The 25,130-nt window shown below is 32.3% G+C and overlaps 1 protein-coding gene across 1 annotated transcript in view; it reads right to left on the reverse strand.

Annotated features, from left to right (window-relative positions):
* Positions 1-871: 871 nt before the first annotated feature.
* LOC110996737 (ATP-binding cassette sub-family G member 1-like) overlaps positions 872-25,130 on the reverse strand; it is a 38,988-nt gene continuing 14,729 nt past the window's right edge. The window contains exons 2-11 of the mRNA XM_022264553.2: positions 16,545-16,662; positions 14,755-14,944; positions 9,830-9,975; positions 7,338-7,497; positions 4,804-4,991; positions 4,282-4,435; positions 3,429-3,597; positions 2,519-2,619; positions 2,070-2,225; positions 872-1,604 (exon numbers count right to left, since the gene is read on the reverse strand). Of these exons, the coding sequence (XP_022120245.1) occupies positions 1,215-1,604; positions 2,070-2,225; positions 2,519-2,619; positions 3,429-3,597; positions 4,282-4,435; positions 4,804-4,991; positions 7,338-7,497; positions 9,830-9,975; positions 14,755-14,944; positions 16,545-16,662 (1,772 nt within the window). The 3' untranslated portion in view covers positions 872-1,214. The remainder of the gene's footprint in view (positions 1,605-2,069; positions 2,226-2,518; positions 2,620-3,428; positions 3,598-4,281; positions 4,436-4,803; positions 4,992-7,337; positions 7,498-9,829; positions 9,976-14,754; positions 14,945-16,544; positions 16,663-25,130) is intronic.

Genomic DNA, 25,130 nt, shown 5'->3' on the forward strand with positions numbered 1-25,130 from the left:
TTATTGATCCTTATCAATAATGTAACAGTAATTTTTCCTCTACAATCATTAAGAACCCATATCTGATAAAACCTACAACATAGGTTATCTATGGATAAACTTTTGTATGTATTTGAAATCATTATCTAGATAATCCTGGAATTTATTGATGAAATATGTATATATATTTACTATTTCCCAATAGTTTATATATATACATGTTAATTTGTGAGCAGTATTTAAGGCATTACAATTTGTCAATGGTTATAATATTGCAGTATAGATTTACAATTTTATAGTGACATCAAATCCATTTTATTTGAAGGCAAAATCTGAATAGCTGATGTAATAATATAATAAATATGAAAACAGGCTATGGGTAACATCAGAAGAATAATCATTGTACAAATACACATCATAATGGAATGTGCCTGATATTTAACCTTGGTTTAATATTGTTTTACATTTAAAAACAAATAATTGTGACAAGAGATTAACTTATTGATAGTATAAATATATAATTCTAAATTTAAGAATTTTTATTTGGTGTTCCTTAAAACTAAAACTATATGTGTACCACACCCTTGTGAATCCTAATTTCAAAATGACAATCACAGATTAAAATCACGCTTTCGCAAACATATTTTGTACTACTTTTCTTCCCTAATTACAAAAAATTTAAAAACTTAATAAAATGTTTATTAATATTCAGTTTCAAAGTTTTATAGTAGTTTGATTGCATTATATTTTTGCTTAAGTACATACTTTTTATAAGGAACCTTAGGTATTACTGAATTCAAAATACGCCCAGTTTCTGAAAAAAGCACAACATTGGCAATGTTTGCTATGTTTCAATTACATATTATTATGATCGATGATTATGATGATGATAGTTATGATCATTAACATTATTCAACTCGAGATGCAGAAACTTAATAAATGAGATTGAAACTGGTCAAATAGTTTTAAGGGTTTTATTACTGTGAGAATCATTTAAATATCGTAAACGTATATAATGAATGCTAAAAGTTTTAGAAACTTAAGAAGGAGGAGAACTTAAGTATTGCAAATCTTTACCTTAATAATCATTTCAGAAACTGGGCGATAATAAGCAGCGATAATAGACAACCAGCGCCTATTGTGAGACAACTACCATAATATACAATATTTTTTACTTCTATAAATAGACAAAACCGTGTCTATGGTTGATAAAGAGTACTTAATCAATTTATGACCTATCTGTGTTTCAAAAATTTGCTGATGTATGTCATGAACTTGCTTGTAAACTCTGCAGTGAGGCGGTAACGTAACGCAAAGTATGCGATGATTCTATGTAAAGCCGTAAAAATTACGAGAGCGATTATTTGTATGATATAATTGTCATTCATTATTCCTACATCTCGCAACAATAACCTTGGATCGGAATAGACACAGAAGATATCATCGCAATCCATATTAGGTCGTTTGTTGTAAATTGCCAAGCAGAGACCAGAAAGTGCGTATCGTAAGTAGGACACTGACATAAGAATTTTCATAAATGGTTCAATAAATTGGCCGAAACCCATGCCGTAGCAGCAGAGAGCTAAGAGTGGCGCTAGTGTTGCCGGGCCCACTATGGAACCGTTCTGAAAACAAAAGACTCGTGAAAAGTGAAGTAAAGGAGGAAAAGAAGAGAGTGTTGCACTTAATATTTTTAATGAAGTTATAGAAAACACAATGCCGAAATATACTGTGTCCAGCTTAGTAAGTAGAATTTACTTCATAGGAAACACTCGTTTTGTAGTTAATCATTAAATTTATTCATATACTTGAAGTACAGTACTAATGGAGTATGACATATTCCGGTTATTTTATTACAAAGTAAATAATTAAATAATTACTATTGTTTCGTCGGAAATCAAATCCACGATTATATGTAATTTGCATAAAACACTAAGCTGCGGAGCCGGTGCATACATAGATATCAAAAAAATATACATACATATTATGTGAATTTATATATTACTATTTCTCTCTCCCCGCTCTCTTCTATTTTTAGTTTATATTTCAGTCACTTTATTATCACAATTTGGTCTTAAAGTAATACTAACCGTTACACTAAACGTTGATCCCACTAAGAGGCCCAAACCTTCGGAGCAGAATCCAGTTAGAAGACCCACTATAGAGAACAACACGAAGCGGTCTAACTCCATAAGTTGACCAGACATCACGTAGCTTATTACTATAAACAGCATGCCTAGGCTCATCTGGAAAAATTAAAATCTTTAATTACAAGACACAAGTAGTTTTCCATGGGTAATTAAAATTATTGTAAGATAAGATATAACGACAAATCTCTTATCTGCCGCAGTATTTGGTTTGAACAATTACTTTGTCCGGTATCAAACCCAGAACGACTGCCTTAAACGCCTTTACCATGAGCGTTAAATGCTTATACAGTGTATACTAAGCCATAGTCAGTCAAATGTGGCAGTCAACACTACACCTGTGAAGATGTGACCACATGACGTGTGATTAGAAATAAGTTACTTTAACTTACCATAACTGGTACAGATGATATAGTAAGGGCCGCATAATAAGCCTTTAAACTATACCATCGATTGAAGTATTCACGTCGTAGCATACGCATTTCCATAGGAACTGAAAAATAAATTTAAATAATACAATACAAGCATTATTTCTTGTTTTGAACATTTGTAAATGTTTATTAACTGTAAAGTTAAACGTTAGTAAGTTATCATAATTGTATCTATCAAATTTTACATCATTCAAACATTTATCGTAATGAAAAATAACATTAGTTACATGATACTAACTCTTGTTTAATGAAAACTTAGAAAATAAACATTCCAAAACATGCTTTATTCATTTATTTGTTTACTCTATTTAGAATTTGAAGCATTTAATTGTTACTTAGACATCTACTTGAAAAAGAAACCGTGGACCTGCTACCAATAAATATATTTAACACCTCTATTACACAAACACATGTTATTTGAAACAAAATCATCATATACATAGTTAAATATTATTCTTATGATTTCGTAATTAATGTTACTGTTTACATGTAAAGCTTAGCAGAACATATTTTGGCAAAGCGCGCCATTTCTATTAAGTCTCTATGGCCTAAAGCAATTGTATTTATCTGTGGCAGCGTGTTTTGCTTTAGCGCATGCGTGATTCAGCTTTGAGTTTTGGCGCCATTTGTAATTTGTATTTTGTACATTATTGTAGCACAATGTATGAAGTTTTATGCCACAATGTTTTCAGAATGTTCACACTTTATAAACCTAATCGGCTTTGTATTTCTTTTAGTTCTTGTAACGCTTTTTTTCAAATACAAGGTTTCATACTCAAGTTGATTGCAATTCGGAGTATGAAGAAAACTGCGCCGTGACGGATTTTAGTATCAAATTACTTAGGTGGTAGTGGGCAATCAGTGAACTTACAAAGCAGTACAGGTATCATGACATAAGTATACATGAAGAACACAAGGCAGCTGATACAAAACTTGAAATTTGCGATAGGCGTGGTGCCATCGTTGCCGATCTGATAGAAGATGCCACCAAGTAACACGGCTGCCAGAATATGGTGAATTAACTGGATCCATAAAGCTGTCTGAAATAAATATTTAGGACGTTTAACTTACTTTTTATAACGGGGAATTTTATTTGTGATTTCGTTGAGGAGCATTTTCATATATATTTAAAAACAACAATACGTGTATAAAAATTCATGCGTTTATGAATTCCCTCTGTCGTTTCGTCTGGTACAGGTAAGCGATCTATAATTCTCAAATTGTTGGTAGAGGGGCCATAGACACTTCAAATTCCTCAATCATACACAGCGGCTCGTGATGCACATTGCTGATACAGTACAAGTTTACTTTATCCCACTGTCAAGACCAGTGATTCCAAACCATTGTGCCATGCCTCACCTTAGCTCTTCTAGAATTCTTTGGTTTTAGGAAGAATTTAATAGTAAATTGTTAACGTAAAACAGTAAGTTAATTTAACGAAACATAATGAGAAGAGAAATTCAAATTCCTAACTATTTTATAAAAGTTTGGAATAGCCCCCTTAACAATAGAATTGAAATTGTGTACACCGTACTTAATGTACCTAATTATTGATTTAATTTATATTATATTGCACTGTGGTTCTTTTTTTTTAGTAATAATAAACATAAATAAATATTTTCAGATAAATATTTTTCTGAATATATCCTACATTAGTCATCAGTATAATCAATTAGATTCATAAACCTATTTCTCATATTAGCTATAAAATTAATAAGACTTACGGAATTGCGTTTAGTCTGTAACATCATTCGTTTTAGCAATATCCAGAACTGACTCAAAAACGTTGTCGCAAATTCCATTCTGAGTAGCTGTTCTTTGGCGACGTGCTCCACAAAAATCCTTTGTATTGACTCGTCTGAATGTAAAACCGGTTTGCTGAAAAAGAAGATTACCGTGGCGTTTTACATTTGAAACAAAGCTTACATTGTGCTGGTCTGTTGCTTTTATGGCATTTAGTATGAAATAGGATTACTCGGTAATAGTCTATAGGAATACGTAAAGAGTAGGCGTTCATCAAATAGCGGGAAGAGTTTAAAGAGCGAAAATAAACTTAAGGTTATGATGAAGGTAACCTTTGGCCTAAATAGGGCTTTGCTGTTACCGCGCCATGTCATGACGATAATGATCAAGTGATCAAGATAATAAACAAAGTTAATAGCAAGAAATAAAACAAGAAAATTACAATATATATATAATGGTTACTGTATGTCATACTCCGCTTTATCAAAATATGAAAAACTAACCGTCCTCCTTTAGATTTCATTTTGTCTAGCTGTCGGCAGAGCTTTCCGTTTTGACACAATTCTGACATTTGTGCTGGCGCTTCAGCGGTGCTGACAAGAGTTTCAAGTACGAAATCGGCGGGATTGTGGGTCACAGGACAAATATGGCCAATCTCAGCCAGGAAAGGTACTAGGAGTGGAGATGCACCCTGAAAGTAAATGAGATTATGACACAGAAAGTATTAAAATATTGATAAATAGTAAAATGTACTGTCTTTTATTAACATTACTTTTACACATTTAAAGAAAAACACTTTTTTAATTTAAGTTATGTATATAATTATAAGTTTACAATATTACGTAACTTCAATCCGTTAAAAAAGTATTTTTCTTTAAATATGTAGTAAAATGATTAAGAATCGTACAAAAAATACGTCAAACTCATTATAGAAAATGAAATTATAAAAAAACTGTGTACTTTTTTAAGCTTAACATAAATCTTGAGTAGATTTTAGCCTACTATCCCATTACAAGATTATAAATGGGAGATTAGGTTCGTCCTGAGACTTCTCAGACATTCAGCACTTTCAGTACTTAATAATACAGTACGCATTTTAAAACTTTTAAAAATACACGTTGTATTAATATAATACCTAAGCATATAAAAACGCATAGATATAGCTAATAGCAGACTATAGTGTGTGATTTATTTCAACATAGACTCATTTATATTTACTTCGAAAGGAAATCCTATCAAGTCTTTGAGATCTGTATGAGTAAGTTGTTTCCGCTTGCTCAACGGAAATGCAATATCAAATGCAGTCGATTCCATTTCCAAGCTATGTTTAACCCTGGTAATGTTTTGCTGGTATGACTAAGTTTCCCTAGAGAGTTTCAAGAACTAACATCCTTACTAGTACAAGAAGCCAGCTTTCTGTATTATGTTATATAACTCGGACCTTTTAATGTCGGATAATTCGCACATTAAAAGGATTTTTTTAAATATTACAATCCTACTAAAACAATTACGCCTTTAAATCTTTATTCTTCATTTATTTATAAGGATTTATCTAAAGAAACCGTCTCAATGATATAAAACAGCGTAAACACAATTTGATAGAATAGAGGTTAAAGTTAACTTACTTCAGTTAAATAGTGCGATTTGATTAAAATATTTTAGGGTTAAATCTGGCAACGCAGGTATATATATACATTTAGATTAAATAAAGGATACTTGTTATAGAATATATATATATATATATATATATATATATAGACAAGAATACATGTTACGTTGTTTATACTATATATTACCAAATTTATACGGATATCTAATATGAATTTCGATTAAAATTGTATATAAATTATATATGTAACTATTCACAGACAGTGATAGTCGGGATCAAAGACTTCAATTAATGGCATACGCCATAATCTAAAACGCTAGCTTAATATACGTAGACGATGTTTTAATAAAAATCTTTAAAATATTTTTGTCTCTTATTATTAACACATGTATATTCCACAGCATAAGACACAGCTTATCGTACACTTTGTAAACTGAAGAACATCTTAGTCCACGTTGTCTGTGCAATTAATGACGAGATCAAAGGAGTGTGTGTAGGTCTAGTCAACTCAGCTCTCAAGTTCCGGTGTAGAATTCAAACAGAATTGCCGATTGCAGTTTGTAAATAGAATTATCCTCTACAATCAATGTGATGAAATTAATCAAGAGGTTATAAAGTATGTCAAACGATACGTTATAAAGGCTAGGATTTTGATATTAAATTCGCTATAATATAGTATTCACGACGTCAAACGTCATACAAATACTGCTCCTAACAAATATTTTAATGCCGTTCCATCGCGTTTCAAAATAATCTTACATCTATATTAGATTACATCTTAAATTTAATTACGAGTTCCCATCTGTTTTAATAATATTTATCCTCATAGCAGTTATAATATTGTCAATTGGCTTATTCATTCGTTCTGGGTCGTATGCCTGTGTATTTCTATTACTATTGTCATATTTAATTAGCACTGGTCCAGAAGATTAAAAAGAATAAACGATAAGTTACATCGAATATAATTATAAGTAGAAGAAATTATAAAGTTTTACTAATCCCGATAAAATAAATTAAAAAAGAAAACCGCATTTATCCTCCCAAAGGATCACCATCAAACTTCCCATCACGAAGTTTGAGCTTCATTAACAAATTATTTGACACAGGTTAAAAACTTTTTGATGGCGCATCCGGCGGTGCAAAGTTTCCTTAATTAGAATGACGGAGATAATCAAACTTTGTCAATTGAGGACATAAAATGTTATAATTATACAGTCTAGCGTTGGTTATAAAAATAAATTAGTCACTCATTACATATGGTCCTGGATCACAGTTTACCCAGAAATAAAAAAAAAAGCAGGTGTAGTTGAAAGTCTTACTTTTCTATGAATTAGAAATTACCAAAGAATCGCATGAAATCTAAGGTATATTAAGTCTATTAAAGTGATACAAAGGACTGAAGCGTCACTGAATTATTATCAATATTACCTGGTAGCAACAAAGTCCTCTTGACAATACATAAACTCTATCAAAAAGAGAGAATAGAGACGCTGAAGGTTGATGTACTGTGCAGATAATAGTTCGGCCCTGGCGAGAGAGCAGACGTAATAGTACCACCAGCTGACGTATAGACACGACGTCTAGACCTCTGAAAATAGAAAACCAGTATTTTTATCTGCAACAGCAGTATTTTGATGAGCAACAGTATATGCCGAGCCAAGCGGTATATGAAAAGTTTTAATAGTCACGCACGCATATATTTATAAAAATACGTTTAAATTTAGGTGGCCTATATATAAATAGAAATAATGCTGGTTTCCAAACCATAGTTACTATGTTACCTCCATAACCGGTTGTTTTTGGAACTTTACATTAATTTTCAATAAAACGGAGTAAGTCCAATTTATTAAGTAAATATTTTTTAATCAATCGAACAAATGGCATCAATATCATGGTGAAAATGTAGTATAGATTGATTTACATTATGTCTGTGATGTTTCTCCAAAATACTGTAAATCGATCCATTTATAAGTATAACAAAAGGATCTTATCTAGCTGTATTATTCGTAAATCATATCAACCTAACATCAAAGAAGACATTGGCTAAACATCGACACAAACATATTGAATTTTTGTTTGTCCTTGTATAACATTGTTGTACGAAAGAGTTTTTATTTCAGTATGTTTTAGTTGATCGATACACGTGTTCCTAATGAGACCATTCGAGTGTAAATAAAAGTCAGAAAGTGTTTTGAAAATAAAGAAAGGTAGAACCCCAAAAAACGTTTCAATTTTCCAAACACGATCCGGTTTTATGTGCAATAAAACGATACGACGAGTTCGGTGATTAAGCCAATTACTTATTATTGTGTACACGGTATTTTGTGTAATCAGTTGAAGAGGGGTATACAGTGTGTCCCACACGAGGGACACGACATTTCTTCTTTAATTAATTAATGCAATCATATTTTATTACATACTACATTCAGACATTCAGAACAAGTATTTTTATTGGGTTAAATTAGGATTTTGTTATTGACTTGAATTTGTAAAAAAAGATTTTAAAATGAAATAAAAATAAATTACAAAAATTTTGATTATATATCGATATGTGAAAAATTACGCAAATTCTTAATAATACTAAACAGTTAATGAAAATGATTTGTTTTAATTAAGGACTAGGTTCCATTCCTGGCATATTGATTGACACATATGTCGAATTTAATGAAGTGGATCAATGAAGAACGAGAAAATACAGAAGTCATCACTATTAAAGATCACCCTGTCAACGTGTGATTAAACCAATGTATTAAATTCAAGTGCAAAGAATATAGTTTAATCAAACAAAGTGCAAGAATACTGCGGAGGCAATAAGGGAACTGGCTTTGTTAGCTTTTCTCATTACAACGGTAAATACGGTATAAAATGTATTAAATGCTTATGTAATTAACTCCTGAGGCTAATTTGTGCTTTTACAATATGTTTTAATAGAAGGAAATGTGTATATTTTTTTAATTAATTTAAGCTTTTGACGTCACGTCTTATAGTTCGATGGAGCCGGCTGCACGCACGAAAAACATGACGCATGCGGCGCTACCTCTCTCTGCGTTCCATTTTAGGCTGGAAGTGCAAGAGAGATCGCGGAAGGAGCGACAAAGAGGCACATTCGGCTTCCGCGTTCGGCAGCGTTCGTTCGTTAAAAAAATTACATACATAATTATTGTATTGTTGCGTACAAATAAATGTAACTTGATCAAATTAATTGTGATTTCCATTTACCTCCTTCTCTATATCCATAGCAAATACCTACCAAACAAATAAAATTGAAATTTTCTTTTCAAAAATGCAACCATTCCATCGATACTTTCTAATGACGTTGTAACGTTCAACTATCGTCAGTAAACCAACTTTGCAAACAGTCGATGTTTTTTGTTTCGATTTTATAATTTAAATATTATTATATTAAATGACAACTACAAATATAAAATTGTACGTAACCATTATTCACATTATAGTATATGTGTGTTATAGTACAATAATATTGGAACACGTGTTGTTGACCAATCGCGTTCATATATGCATTATTTCTTATTCAAGTAAACAAGTAATAACTTCATTCATTAGACTCATATATTTTATGCGTGTCCTTTTTACATAAGACTAATCAGGTATTAACTTAGTATAACGATAAATATAACAGCGTGTTGAATAGTGTCTCGTAGCAGTGTCTTTGTTATAAGATATGGTATGCGTCAAATATTTGTATGTAATTTTAATTCGGCTGCAGCTGTAAGATTTCCTACAATTTTACGCAACCATTGTGAAGGTTATGGAATGTGTATTTTTTACATTACATTATTAACTGTAATTATTACTAAATTTTGAAATTGCTTATTAACTGCGCACTTGTATAAGGATATACTCGTAGTTAATTTAAAAAGTTGTGTCGGCTTCTGGAATAACAATTACTAAGTACATACGTGGTTGGCTCGTCCAGGAACATAATAGGAGGATTATTCACCAACTCCAAGGCGACTGACAGCCTTTTAGATTGTCCCCCGGAAAGATGCTGTGACATCGTATCCCGGTGTTGCCACAAACCAATCGTTTGGAGGATTTCTTCTACCTGAAATGGAAAATGAAACATAAGAGGCAGGCGTACCAAAGTATTTTAAATACATTTCATATAGTAAAGTATCTGACGACAGTTATTTAGTTACCGGCGAAATTTTTCAAAATTTAGAGGTTGCGCAGAAGTTGTTTATATATTAAAAGTATATTTTAATGCATTTAACTATTACGCAAAAAATTTGCAAATTTCTCTCCGAGATTTATACGTACTTTGGGTAAGTATCGTAATTAATGAATTTAAATGTTAATAATTTACTATTTACAAGGTTGAGTATCTCACTTATGAACATACAATAATTAATTATTTAAATATTAATATCTTCTATTTACGAATAAGAAATAATTAATTTTACGAAAGAGTTTAATTCAATTCCTTAAAACTGTTTCTTATCTCAGCGTTATAACAATTTATTCACATTAAATGGGTAGCACTCCTTGACCGTAATATTTCTAAATAGTAATTTAATAATTATAGTTCAACTGCACAGATCATGGCTATACTAGAACTCATTTAAGTACTATGCAAGTTTTGTTAGAAACTGAATAAAAATGTTGGAAAAATTCGATCGACTGTAAATATGTTCCAACTATGGAGCGGAAGGACTCAGGAATATTTAGAAGGTTGAAAAATTCGTAGGAGAACATAATTGTTCGGGCTATTCGAGAACAAATATTTGTTTTTAATTTATGTTATTATTATTAATTAGTTAAGATGTCATGTGGAACATGGTGTAATGGTAGCTCCTTACAAACGTTGTGTTAAACTAAAAAAAAACTTGGCGATTAAAAAGAGTGGAGGAGAGTTTATTGCCAGTGCTATTCTTCTGTTTTACGCCCTTGATTGATGATAACTGGCAGTAAATGTAAAATTAAATGATTCTGAATTATTAATTTTATTGACATGTAAAGGGTTGCTTTTGTGGTATGTATCCATTAGCAAAAGTGCTTTTACGTTGATCATTATAAATTTTGATACAACCGCTATTTTACTTCAAAATCTAATTTCCAGATAGTCGGAGGCTAGTGGAGGACCTGCTGCAGCTATAAGCAACTGGCAGGAGACACAGGAAAGATTCCAGTGGAACGACTTCGTTTCGGAAAAGGTACATTTCGAGTGCAGAACCAACGGCGCAATTTCAAAATTCATCAAAAGTGCATTTTATGTTTGTATGATCTGTGTATTGATGAATCAGTCATCAATCCAGGTTTAGTATTTACACAGGTGGGATAATCACTATTCATTTAAAAGCAGGTTTTAATTCGGGGTACAAAAATATTATATATTTATATACAAAAAAACGTGTTATAATACAACGGTAAATAACATTCTTCAAAAGATAACTAAATCTTTTTGACATTTAAATAACAGACATTCTTCTTAATTGGTCATTATGAATGTTATTGCGATGTATTCTACCCAGGTATAAAAATCTGGGCATCTATTATGCTATATGTTACTAGCCTTTATAATAATGACATTATTATTATTACTTTTACAAATTATTATTACATACCTAGATTAATATAATATATCAGATTTGGAGTAAAGAATCTTGGGCAGTGCAGTTCAAGTTCACGGGTGCTAATTAAAGATTTAAGTTTTTTTTTATGTAACACGAGGCAAACGGGCAGGAAGCTCACCAGGAAGAGGATTTTAACTGATACCGTCGTTCATGGACTCTTACATAGCCAGAAGGCTTGCAGTTGTCTTTTAAGAATTGGTACCCTCTTTTCTTGAAGGACCTGTCGAATTGACTTGGAAATACTTCAGGTGGCAGCTGGTTTCACTTAGCGGTGGTGTGCGGCAAAAACTGCCTTAAGGAATGCTCAGTTGTGGAACGACTGACGTCAGAACAGTACTTGATGTGGAGCCGAATTCGCGCTTTATACAGTGAAGGACCGTATTGCCTTGCTGAGCACGCCAAGCTTCTTAGAGGATTACTTAGCCTTTCCTTCCAAATGACCGCGTAGCTGACCGTCATTCGATATGTCAACACCCAGTATTCCGATAGCTGAGACTTTAAGAAGATTGCCTTTGAAGAGAGAAGTAGCGATAAAGGGTGATTGTTTGCGAAGTACGTGCAAACGACTGGATTTAGTCAACCCCAGACCGAGACGTAGCAGAGAGTACCCGTTAGGGTGACCGGTAGTAACCGGTGACCCTAGAGGAATGCACCAGCCTCGGTCAACGAATAAGTATCGCAATACAGGGGGGAAATGCTGCCCGCGTTAAAGGTACACAGAAATTACTTTTTAATATTCTATTTAATAATTTTTTTTATGACTTTATAGGTGAAACTGTAGATTTGTGTGTGTTTTACGAATTATATTGACAGGGGAAAGTTTACAGAGGATTCATTAAAGGAGGGGGATGTAATAAATTATACATCTGGTTTTTTTTTTTCAAAATAGGTTTACATTAATTCATAAATTTTTTTATTTCTATTTTTGTAATTAATATATTTTATTAAGTCATTAATGCTAATGACTGACGTAATTAAACTTGTTTCATTAGACAAAAAATACTTACAATGAATACATACGTTATTTATTGTATTATTTTTTACAGTCATGAATATTGTTTTATTTGTATGCACCCGCGTATGGCTCGGGTTATTATTCATAGTTACTGGGTAGTAACTAATATAACGTATGAGACCGGCACGTAGTAACGATAAAAGATCTGCGCACTTACTCCCAATACTAATCCCGACATTTTTGTATGCAAGTTCAATTCGTTATATGTGATATTAGGCCTGTCCAATTTCGCAGTTGAATTTTAGTAAAAAAAAACGGCACAGTAATTTTCTGTTCCAAGGATAAATTTATTTCTAACAATTTTTTTTTCTGCGGTAATTTGCAATCAGTCCAAAGGCTATGAGCGAATTTGTTCTGTGGTGCTGTCATGTGGAGTGACTACCCATTGGAAGCATCTTCTCATCTTCTGCCTACAATAATTTTACAAATTTACGTATCTTTTTCCCTATTCCATAAATAACTAGCTATGTAAGAATAATCATTGGGGCTACAAGCTTTCAAGGTATGGCCTAGTAGTAGTTCCCATTTGTCGTTCACATTTTAGGTCTAAGTCATGACGGTATTCTTACGATATTTTCCTTCACCGTACGGGCGAGTAAATGCGCACTTACGCCCGAACCCAATAATTAATCCACAATTTCAGATTGAAAATAATCTGAGTACAGACCGTGACAGTCGATCGATCTCCCTATCTCCATCCCAATTTACATTCATGTTGGATAATCAATATAAACCAAATAAAGTAAATAAAACCGTACAAATAATATTAAAATATACATGTCTATGTTTAAAACATATCAAATAGCTTTTTAATTAATTTAAGAACTGGTGTAAGTTAAAATCTTAAGATAGAATATTGACTACAGTTGAACTCTCATTTTTATACAAAGGTCTATCCACATACACCGATCCGACCTATCATGGATAGCTTATATTGATAGATGGCTATTACAATCCGTTGATTGGTTATTGGCACACTATTAACAATATTTGGATTAAGATGTCTATCTCAGATGGTCAGATAGGGATTGAGATAGGTTATTGGGTTTGGTGGAAAGCCGTGGTGCACAAAGGGATCGAACCCACGAACTCATTGTTGAGTGTCACACACTAAAACCACTGGGGCGAAACAGATCAGCTGATAAGCATAATTAATTCCTTTTCTACTTTTCATATTGATGCAGTATTTACTCTTGGAATCTTATCTACAGCAAATTTCTATTACAAAGAATATATGCAAATTGAAAATACAGTAGATATTATTATAGTTACTTTCAGTAATCCGTCGGCCAATTTAGTGGAGTCACAGATAATGTAGAAAATTTGAAAAGAAATTCTTCAAATTTTCTGTGATTCTAAAAACCTTTCTTGTAATTGCCTTATGAATCAAGGAATTGAACCTTAAAACCGTAACACGTAAATATTACTATCTGAGTTCCAGAGGTTTCATACTATAAATTATTCCGTTACTAAACGTGAGCTTCCAGTTGCATTATTTACTAGAGACTTGATTGCAGTCTGACTCTAATCTATTTGCTTGTTTCTCCGATGTTATTCAGACACCTATCACGTGTTTGTAATCTAAATTTCCAGGGCTTACGTATCATGGCTGTGAATCAATAGATTCTTCTCTCTATATATACAATTAATACTTGCTCGTACGGTAAAGAGACGTTTTAAGGAAACCTTATGTAATATTAGGTGTCAAAATAAATCATTGGCGCAACAACCTTCTGAGGTCTTGGACTCAGATGTCTGAATCTGTTTCATGGTCATTTTTTTAAAATCTAATAGGCAAGTAGGTGATCAGCCTCCAGTCACACACGCCGTCGAGACTTTTTGGGTCTACGGCATGTCGGATTCCTCACGATATTTTCCGTCACCGTTCGAGCAAATGTTAAATGCAAAACATAGAAAGAAACTCGATTGGTGCACAGCCGGGGATCGAACCTACGACCTCAGGTATGAGAGTCGCACGCTGAAGCCACTAGGCCAACACTGCTCCGCTTGATCTAAATATTTCTTTTAATACGTCTCATTTTCATGACAAAGTTAATGTATGTTTGAGGGTCTACTACATATATATACGATTTATTTAGAGAATAGAGAGATATGTATCATATAACCTTATGTATAAACGTTTTTGACATTCATAAGCATTCCCTAAGACGCATCTAAAATGAATAAACGAAATTTTGTTTGATTTGATAATTATTATAATCATATAAATACTTACGATTAATTCCTTTTCAGCATCACCCAACTCCTTACCCAGTTTCAAGTCCGCTGCGATTTTCATGGACTCACCAACTGTTAGTCTTGGTTGAAGAAGATCATCCTGCATGATATAGCTACTGAGTTTTTTGAAAACCCTCATATCTCTCGCTTGTCCATTTACTGAAATTCTTCCGTTGACTCCATTTGATCTAGAATACGTAAATATCAACGATTTTCAGCTGTTTTAATATTAACAGTATATCATTATTGATCTGTAATCATTATTTTATTTTGTTAAAGTATTTTGAATGCACAACAAAAAAATGTTGAGTCTTATTTTTTTTGATCAGACTTATGCTTATATTAACAAGCAGGCTTAGATCTGAATCACCCCATAATTTACAATGAAATAACACTTCTATTGTGAGACATATATTTTGTAAATTTATTTATTTATACATTCTAAAACAATGTGTATGCCTAAAAATACAAGAAAATATGACATCACAAATTTAACACACTTACACATACATATTAATTACATTAGAACTTAAGCAATATAACAAAAGAAATAACAAATAAATAAAGACTTGTAGTTACATGGCGTTATTATATTAAAATATATAAATTGTGTGGTATATTCAAGCACACAGAAAATACAAAAAACAAACCAACTTCGATGCCAACACCAAATTTTTATTGAACTCATACAACTTACCATCAAACAATTTCGAATCAATTGTAACTAATACGATTCATATTAATTACACCGGTCGTAATATGAGTCTAAGTTTTAATTATTTCAACATCCGTTATAGTATTTGGTTTTGCTTTTATTTGACATTTTAAAAGTTTTTATATTGGATATATAATATGTTTTATCTGTACCACAACGGATGCGGTAAGCAAAATTAAATTTTTATGACAAAAAATTCAATTGCACATTTGAGCACACTTTGACAGGGACCATTTTACTCTGGACTCTTATCTTGTTTATGTTTTTTAATTGTATTTTTTTAAAAATCTTATTTGTTAGCAAAACTTATGTTTACATAATATATTGTCGTACATATTAGATAGAAGATTTTATAAAATTATCAGTAGATTTCGTAATGTGTATGATGGTTGTAGACTTAATAAATAAACAAACAAACAGACTCTGGTAAAGGATAAAATGTTTCTCAAATATACAACATACAAACTTTAGTGTCTGTTTTATATATAAAATGTTTCTTTATCTGCGTACAACTTTTTGGGACAAAAAAATGTTTATGGCAGAGATAAGATCATTATACCCTATTCCGATAAATAAAAGAAAAAAATCTATAACAGACATGAATAAAATGTGACAATACTAAGCAGATATCAAAATTTGGGGTTTTTAATGTCGGTTCGGTAATTTTTACCGTTAACCGTAACAGGATAACAGTCGCGTGAACGTTTAAAAACAGCCAACTGTTCATACTTACACATAAAACAGTAATTTTTTTATAAGTTTGCGAAAAAAAAATTAGGTATTAGAAATTTTGTTAACAGACCGAGAAAAAACAATAAGCAAAATAAAAAAGCGTTCCGTCTCCTCCTACCTCATGTCGGTAGGTGACAACATAGACGTCACACGAAAATTAAAAAATAATACCGTCATTTGTATATGTGTATCAAGATTAAAGGTTAATAACATAAATTATACCTCCACTACCTCGTACAAAGTAACCTTAGTACATTATATCAACAGTAAATATTAAAGAGAGGTAAATAAATATCTAAAAAGCAAAGGAAGTGAATAAAGGCTATTAAACAAATACGTACGTGTAACCAGCGAGGATGTTCAGTAAAGTGGACTTCCCAGCGCCGGAAGGTCCCAGAATACACGTTAGTTCGCCCGAACGAAATTCACCAGAAACGCTGTGTAGAATACGGCGTTCTCCTGAAAAATCGTTTGATTGAATTTATTGTATAAAGACGATTCATTTCATTAATACGGCTATTTCTATTTATAATTAACATTATTGATTAACAATTAAACCAAACATGTGTTCTATAAATGATCTGTAGTAGTAGAAATAATAAGAAGTGAATTTCTATCTTCCACGGATTAGTCATAATTTAATGTCATTAACGCACCAAGTTTCCGTTAGTCGAACTGAATCTTATATATTTTATATGCAAAATGAAATATATACTCATTGAAAATAAGCGTTACACAAACCTGAAATTACCGATTATGTCACTTGCATAAGCACCTTATATAATTCATAACAATAGTAAGTCATGCTTAGTTTCACATTATTTCGGAATACCAGACTATTACTACCAGAATATATTATTACCACGGTAATTGATAGCATTAGGCGGTAAAACACAACTTGTCAATGTCATTAAATTTGACGTCTCGTTGCGCTGTCTGTTAGTAACCAGCTATTAGCTGTTATTCTTTTGTTAGTATCACATTGAATTTTTTTAATTCTATGTCTTTTGTAGTCAGGTATTATTATTTTTAATGGGTAGATAATTTGAGGTAATTTTAAATAATTGTTTGATTGATTGTTTAATAATTCTACCAAGAAAGAACTAATCCTGAAATTGCGACTTTTGGCAAATTGTATCACTGTGACGGATTATTTTGAGCAGAATGACCACAAAAAGAGATGAAAGATGGACTGTAGACGATTTGACTTTATATGAAATATTATATAACTCTCTCTTCTCTTCTCTATAGGTAAAAAATGTATGTAGAGATTTTCATTTTTTGGTTGCCAGGAGAATTATCATGTATACTTTTCTGTAAAATTTATTAATTTTTATTAATTCGACTAAGAAATAACTTGGCAATCTGTGCGTAAATCAATAATTATCAGGCACTCCCTTGTAACTTGGGTCCTTGGTGACCCGTAATTGTAAAAGAGAAATATATCATAATAGTAAAAAAATATAGTGATAACGAACACGGTTATACTTGCCGTAATGTTCATTTCTCGTTTACATAATATACGTCGCCGACCATCCAATACTAATTTAATTAATAACAAAAATTATAGAGCGACGTTTATATCAAGTCTATAATAAGTCAGAAGAAGAAATTTTATAAAGATTTATAGAATTTTATAAATTAATAATTATAATTGCCGTATAATAATTAATTTTATTATTACTTAAATTTAATAATGTATGTAAAGTTTATTGACTTTTAGATTTGCATTAAACCGAATACTATTTGAAGTAGTATAAGTGGATTCCAAAACGTAAATTAATAGTTGCACAAGTTGATGTCGTAAATGCAATCCTGTCAGACGACATTTCTCATTATGAACTTAAGATTTTGAAACGGCGGTTAGGTGAAATATATATGCGGACTAAGACGCCTAGGCATTTGTTATGTTTCGATGTACATATATACATATTGAAAATTTAATTTCACAATTAAATATACAATACTTAAAAATCGGTACTGGTATCAGCGAGTTTACTGTCTGCCAGAACAAATGTGATACGTGAATAATATATTTATTTTATTTCTCACAAAAACATATACAATAATTGTCATTCTTCTTTGGAGCACTGCTATTGCTTAAGTGAGACTGATGCCTGTTAAAGGTTGTGCACCTGTGTTACAGGTCATCAGGCCTCCACCACTTCGGATCGACAAAATGATTATATGTAAAGAATAGACAATTATATGAATTATAAGGAAACCACATGGTGTATGCGTGATAAATAAATAAATATAGCCTTTATTTACAATCTTATAATTTACATTTTATCTTATTTCTACTTTATATACTACTTATACTTATTAACGAAATTTAATTGAGGTTAATGTAAATATTATCATATTATTTCCTATTAGACACCGGTTTCTTGATTGTCTTGCTTTTCAGCATAGGCTTCCCCAAGTGTTCCCCACAAGGATCTATCTCTTGCTTTCCTCATCCATGTGGCTTCTGCCATCTTTTTAATATCACCTTCTCATCTACGATGCTGTCTACCTTTACTTCTCGTTTTATGTTTAGGGCACCATTCCATAACTTACGTTATATATATAGTATGTTAACTTAACTTATTATAATAAAAGATGATATAACATTATTAATTTGCTGTTCGTGGAATGAAGTGGAAGTACGCAGGTTTCAAAATCTTTATTAAGAAACGGCTCGATATTTACGGCCGTAACTGCACAGTTGGTACAAATTGTTCTTTTAAACGACTGTCTCTGAAGTGAAAACTTTTGTCTCGAGTTGCTCAGCTTCAATTAATATAAATTATGTGTCCTCGGTGATGTATAGCGTGATTAATTTCAGGAAACCTTATCTTGTATCGAGAATAAAACTTAGTATTTTAAGGATCAGATCATTTAGCAAATTATTTAAAAGAGTCTTATTATAAAACCGATTTATAACTTTAGTTGATTTTAATGATTTCATTGATTTTACTTCCTATGAAGGAAAGTGGACGTTGGGAGAGAGAACGAGTGAGATGCGTGATAATATAAATTTGTGTAAAGTCTATAAATAATAATATTACGTGTTAAAAGATAATATTAGAGCTAATGCTCCTTGCATACTAAGCCTAGTAAGTATAGTTGATCTATTCCTTAACTCTTTTTAGAAAACTTGGCATTTCGTATATCTGAGAACATTGTGGTCAACTAAACTCCTAGCTCGGTCTAATTTGATGAAAATGACCAGCTAACTGGTAAACAACATGAATTAATCAATAGATATTTAAACCACAATCATGTAGGTACATCAGAAACCGGAATACCCGTATGTCTTGTAGGAAATAAAGCTGTTCAATCACATATAGTATCGAAAAGGCCCATTTGAATGCAAGCAATCAATAAAAAACCCTTCGGACGAGCCTCGAGGCTTCGTACCAACATTCAATCCGAGTAACGTATGTCTGAACCCTTGTTACTCCCCTTTCATTCTGGGACACATTTAAATAGCTGTATCATTCTGCTTCACCGAATATTTTAGATGAAATCGCAAAAAGGTTTCAATGCTAAGAATTTAAGTGTCTGCGGTACAACAGTCTACAGATTAATACCCAATTTCTTATTAAAAGTACGAAAAAAGTAATTACCCACTAACTGGTATGGGTTATAATAAAAGGAAAGTAGATTTTGTGAAGTGGCTGTTTCAATAGTGTTTGATATTTTATTTATTTTTTAAAAACACTCCTGCCTTAACAGGTGACCCTAAATTGAGAAGAGTGATCAATAAGTAATATACTGAACAGACGAAACAAAAAAAAGCAAACATGTAATTACATCATAAAAAATACAAGAAATTAATTAACTACTATAAGCATTAACAAATAATAGAATTTTACCAGCTCACTCAACGGACAATAAAAAAGGTCCGTTAACCTATGTATTTCGTTAAGTAAATTAATGCACCGATTCATATGTGCCCGTTTCAGAAGGTTAGTCTTAGTTGTGGGCACATGAAGTAACGGCGGACGATGTCGCTTTCTGACGTACCAATCAGGTACATTGAAGCTGAAGGTACTGAAGTACTCCCGAATTACTGTCCTTGCTATGCAACAACTTTATCAAGTACATCACTCGGTGTACTCTTAGTTTTTTGTAGCCCACAGAACCAAGAATAATGTTGGATACATCAGTGGATAAAAAACGAACACACCGTACATCCCAAAATACATGTGCTTAAAAAAATTATTTTGTATATGTAAATATATTCATGTCTAAGACCCATTTATCTAAAATGGCTGATTACTATACCATTTAAAGTAATATAATTAAACAGGTCCAGTCTCTGGCCAACCATAAATGGTTGTAGCGCCACAGGTTTGTTTTTACTAATCTATAGTAGATAACAAATAGCATTTATTCGTAGTAAAGAGGTTTATTGGTCGTTTATAGTAAAAAATATTGATGTATTTTTTCTAATGTTTTCTTTTATTTTATTTATAATTAGTATTAACTTTGTTTATATTTAAATGTGTATGCTGTTTTTAACTATAATGTATCGTGTAATTTTATAGGTAGCTGTATGAATTCTGAAAATAAAATTATAATTTCCGTCCTATATCCCTCAGGAAAGCTGGCACGGCCGCAGAGCAGACAAAAAATAATAAACGGCAAAGATATAGAAGTCCTTCCTGATTTTGCTTCCCTTTGGGGCATCGATTCCAGAGACACGTGGAATTTAAGTATCTTTAATCTTTTATCTTTATCCCATAATGTCCCAGACATTAATTAAAGATTTAAGAACAGGGAGTTAGATGGATATAGTATCTATGTAGTATCGATAAAAAAGAGTGGCGGAGAGTTTATTGCCAGTTCATCTCTTCCGTTCTACGCCCTTGATTTGAGAACTGGCAGTAAATGTAAAATTAGAAGTATTTAATGTATATTTCGGTTTTTTGACGTTCATAAGTGTACATTAAGTTATCTAAATGAATTAATAATTATTATTATCTAGGGCCAGAGCTGGGAAAAGAAAAGCATCCTCACTCAACGAATACATATCGATATACAGCGAGGAGGTTTGGTATCAAAGGGACAAAACTTTTAAATTAAGTTTTCTATTTTTCGATCTTTATTTTTTTAATAAATTGACGATTTCCCGGAAAATCTGTCCAATTTGGTTAATTCGAATGACGCTATCACCGACATAATAACAGCTCCGCAAGGAAGGTAGTTCATATGACAAAAACATAATTGCATGTCAACCCGCATCGAACCGTGTCGTAATTATATAGCAATTGAAAGAGTAATTTCACCATTGTTTTATAATCATATAAATTTTGTCTTGAAGGCCACGAATACGTCCAAAATGTCTGTATATATTCTATATGTATTCTTGTTTATATAAATTTAATTTATATTTATGTTTAATGAGTGGAAACGAAAATTAGTTTGGACCTGTAGAAATATGAATATCAGTAAATAAACGTACATCAGACTGAACATCACATGCATACGATAATGGCACCTCTGCCTTATTACGTGTGTACTTTCCGCTAGAAATTCGCTTGGATTTTGATGGTCATATTAATAATTAACCTGAAATGTTTCAAAGATATTTTTTGCCACCTCAGTTAATTTAACGTTTAATGAGCGAAAGACGAAGATAGGTAGGTAGGTAGGTGGACTTATTATCCGCAATTAGACATTGAAAGACAAAACAAATATATTTAAAAAATACTTGTATATTATATACTTATTCAATAATAATTCGAAACATTTCGCGAAAAATATACGCGTTTAACTTGACTTTTAAGCGATTGTAAGACGGTTTTATTCATTACTATTTATACCTTAATACAAAGCAATAAAGATGCAACATTTATAGGTTTTAAAGTGATTTAAGTAGTCTCACAGTGCAGTCTCCTGATAATCTCAAATTACTATAAACTATGCCATTAAAAAAATATAGTTTGCGCAATGATTAATTACGGAAAAGACTAAACAATTCATAATAGTAGTTTCCAGATTTTGAATGATAGGGAATTAATAAAAAAAAATTAAACCTTTTTTAAGATTATTCAGATACAGAAGAAAATACTAATATATAATCTTTTTTTATAGAAGTAGATACTGATAGCTATTAATCTATACAAAATATCCTTGCGAAAATCGCCAAATACATATATAGATTAAGTAGATTGACAGAAAACAAAAGCTCTCAATCGGAAACATTGTTTTTTTCTAAACTACATTTTCGACATAACAGATATCCGAAGGAAATTGACGTTTCGTCGTATTTCTTACAAATTACAGTGATTTCCACTCTCTGATGTTGTGGTTTTATTTATTTACGGGAAATTGTTTGGTTATATTCAGAAGCCTTACCACAAGAGGTCAACTCAAAGGTTTGTTTAGCATTTTAACCTAGAAAACAACATGGATTGCGTTGCTTTATTTTTAAAGGTATTTTAAGTCGAATAACGCATCAAAACCATACCACAGTGGTTTAACACTATTGGCTCCTAAGAACTCTTTCAAAAAATATATTTACTGATTTTTTATATAGCAGCGAATGAGCAGGCAAAAGGCTCATGTTATGTTAATTGATACTGCCGCGTATAGAATCATGTCCCGAGTCGACTTCATGGTTTTTCTTGTGTTTGTCCAAGGGAGTCGGTTTAAGTTTAAGGAATTGAATACTATGACACTATCTGGTCAAAATATTCTTGAATACAAAAAAAATATAAGCGATTTTAAAACAAATGGTGACTTTTATCAGTATAATACATGAAACAGTACTAAATTGAGTGTACAACCAACTAAGGCTCCAGAAGATAAACGCTTAATTCACAAGCGAAAAAGAGATTATCACTAAAGTCGTTAAACGTAAATTGATTAAGGCTTTTTATAAATATGACGAATATTTCAATAATCCTTGGGATTTCTGCAGTTCCAATAATTTGTATGACTCAAAGCCTAGTGATTAAAAAGAGTGGTGGAAAGTTTCTGGCAGCTTCATGCCCACTCCACGCCCTTTGCGAACTGGTAGTAAATGTAAATTTACAATTAATTAAACTTCTTTTCTGACGTCCATAAGTATTAACCTATATGAATAAAGTTATTTTGAGTTCAGGTTAAATTGGTTTGGAAATTACTGTTTAAAAAAGACTATTGCATAAATATGCCTAGAAAAACGCGCAGTTGTGGAACGGTGGACGTGGAGGTAATACGGGTGGAATTTCGTATTCTGCCTCGACGTCCGATAATGAAACTCAGCTGCAGGTATTAATCCGAACAACTCCTCTGAACACTCTCCATGGTAAATGCGGTAGAAGGTGCAGAGAGAGCTCACATCTCTACTCAACGCCAAAGGATCAAGCCGTTCGGAGAGAGATTGGCTTTAGACCTCAGATTTGTCTATTTGTTTCATGATCATTTGTTATTTTAAGAGGCAAGTAGGTGATCAGACACATGCCATAGACTTTTTAGGTTTAAGTTCGGTTTCCTCACAATAGCACTTATATTAATTAGCGGGAGTTGTGGACGTAGACAAAAAGTCCATTGGTGCACAGCTGGGGTTCGAACCTACGACTTCAGAGATGAGAGTCTCGCACTGAAGCCACTGTATCTTTTAAATGAGTTGAAAATTCGCTGGCCAAGGCCCGCGCCATGGATGTCGAGCTTCACGCGGGGTCAACTTACTCAAAACTTGCACTCGAACCGGGAATCGAACCCGGTACCCCTCACCTATCTGCCACTTAATAAGACCACCAGGCTACATAAAGGCCAACACCCATTACTATATCATTTAGTTGGAATTGCTCAATATTTACTAATTATGTGTAAAATAAATGATCGAATAAAAGTTGTATACATATCAATTGCTTTAATAGCTACGTCAATTAAGAATTGATAAAAAACTATTTCTCTCCATAAACTTGGACACTTTTTTAAAATACTATCGAACGTATTGGTATTCCTTTTGACAGATAACATATTTGTGAAATAGATTTAAAAAATATCGACTATCTAAATCAGGCTAATAATAAATAAATAATAGAGGCAGTCGGCTAAATGGATGGAGAGGGGAGAGAAGGTTCTCCCGTTTACGGCCTCCTATATAGAAAGAAAGAAAGAGTATAGTCCTATATAGTCACACATTGTTGACACCATATGGGTATACCGCTAAGGTTTCAACAAAATGCAAAAGCGACCCCGACAACTCAATGTGGTTTAGTCGCTATATCTCAGCCGTTTCTCTGTGAGGAGATAAGTTTGTTGGAGCTTGGCGAAGAATATAAAACAACTTCGATACAAAAACTCTTTTTTTTATACAACAGGGGGCAAACGGGCATGAGGCTCACCTGATGTTAAGTGATACCGCCGCCCATGGACACTCTCAATGCCAGAGGGCTCGCAAGTGCGTTGCCGGCATTTTAAGAATTGGTACGCTCTTTTCTTGAAGGACTCTAAGTCGAATTAGTCGCTTTAGTATTGGTATCCTGTGGTATCTATAGCAACTATAGCTCTCGATAGAAACTTGTTACAAAAAACTACTTGATCATTTCAACAATACTTCATTAGATAGCATTATCCTTCAGCAACAAAAGTAGGCGAGTGACATATATATGTCGAGAGTGCAAAGACGCTAGTAAAAAATATATGCAATTACAATTACGAATTCTGGAAACAATTTAACCTTAATTACATTCCAATCTGACAATATGACTAATGTAAAACAAATTACATAGATGATTTTCTTTGAGGTCGACTGGCGCCCTTACGAAATAACTATGTTATGACTTTTTCCTCATTCAGTTCAAGGGCGCTTAGTTTTGACCTACGCCTGATATATGGTTTTTTGTAACGATAAATCGATAAAGATATATCATAAGAATACATAATTAGAACTATGATCGTGCCACAAACTTGCGAGAGTGACTTGATCTTCCTAGTATGAA

This window comes from Pieris rapae, chromosome 15 (genome assembly GCF_905147795.1).
Source record: "Pieris rapae chromosome 15, ilPieRapa1.1, whole genome shotgun sequence".
In the NCBI taxonomy this organism is placed as follows: domain Eukaryota; kingdom Metazoa; phylum Arthropoda; class Insecta; order Lepidoptera; family Pieridae; genus Pieris; species Pieris rapae.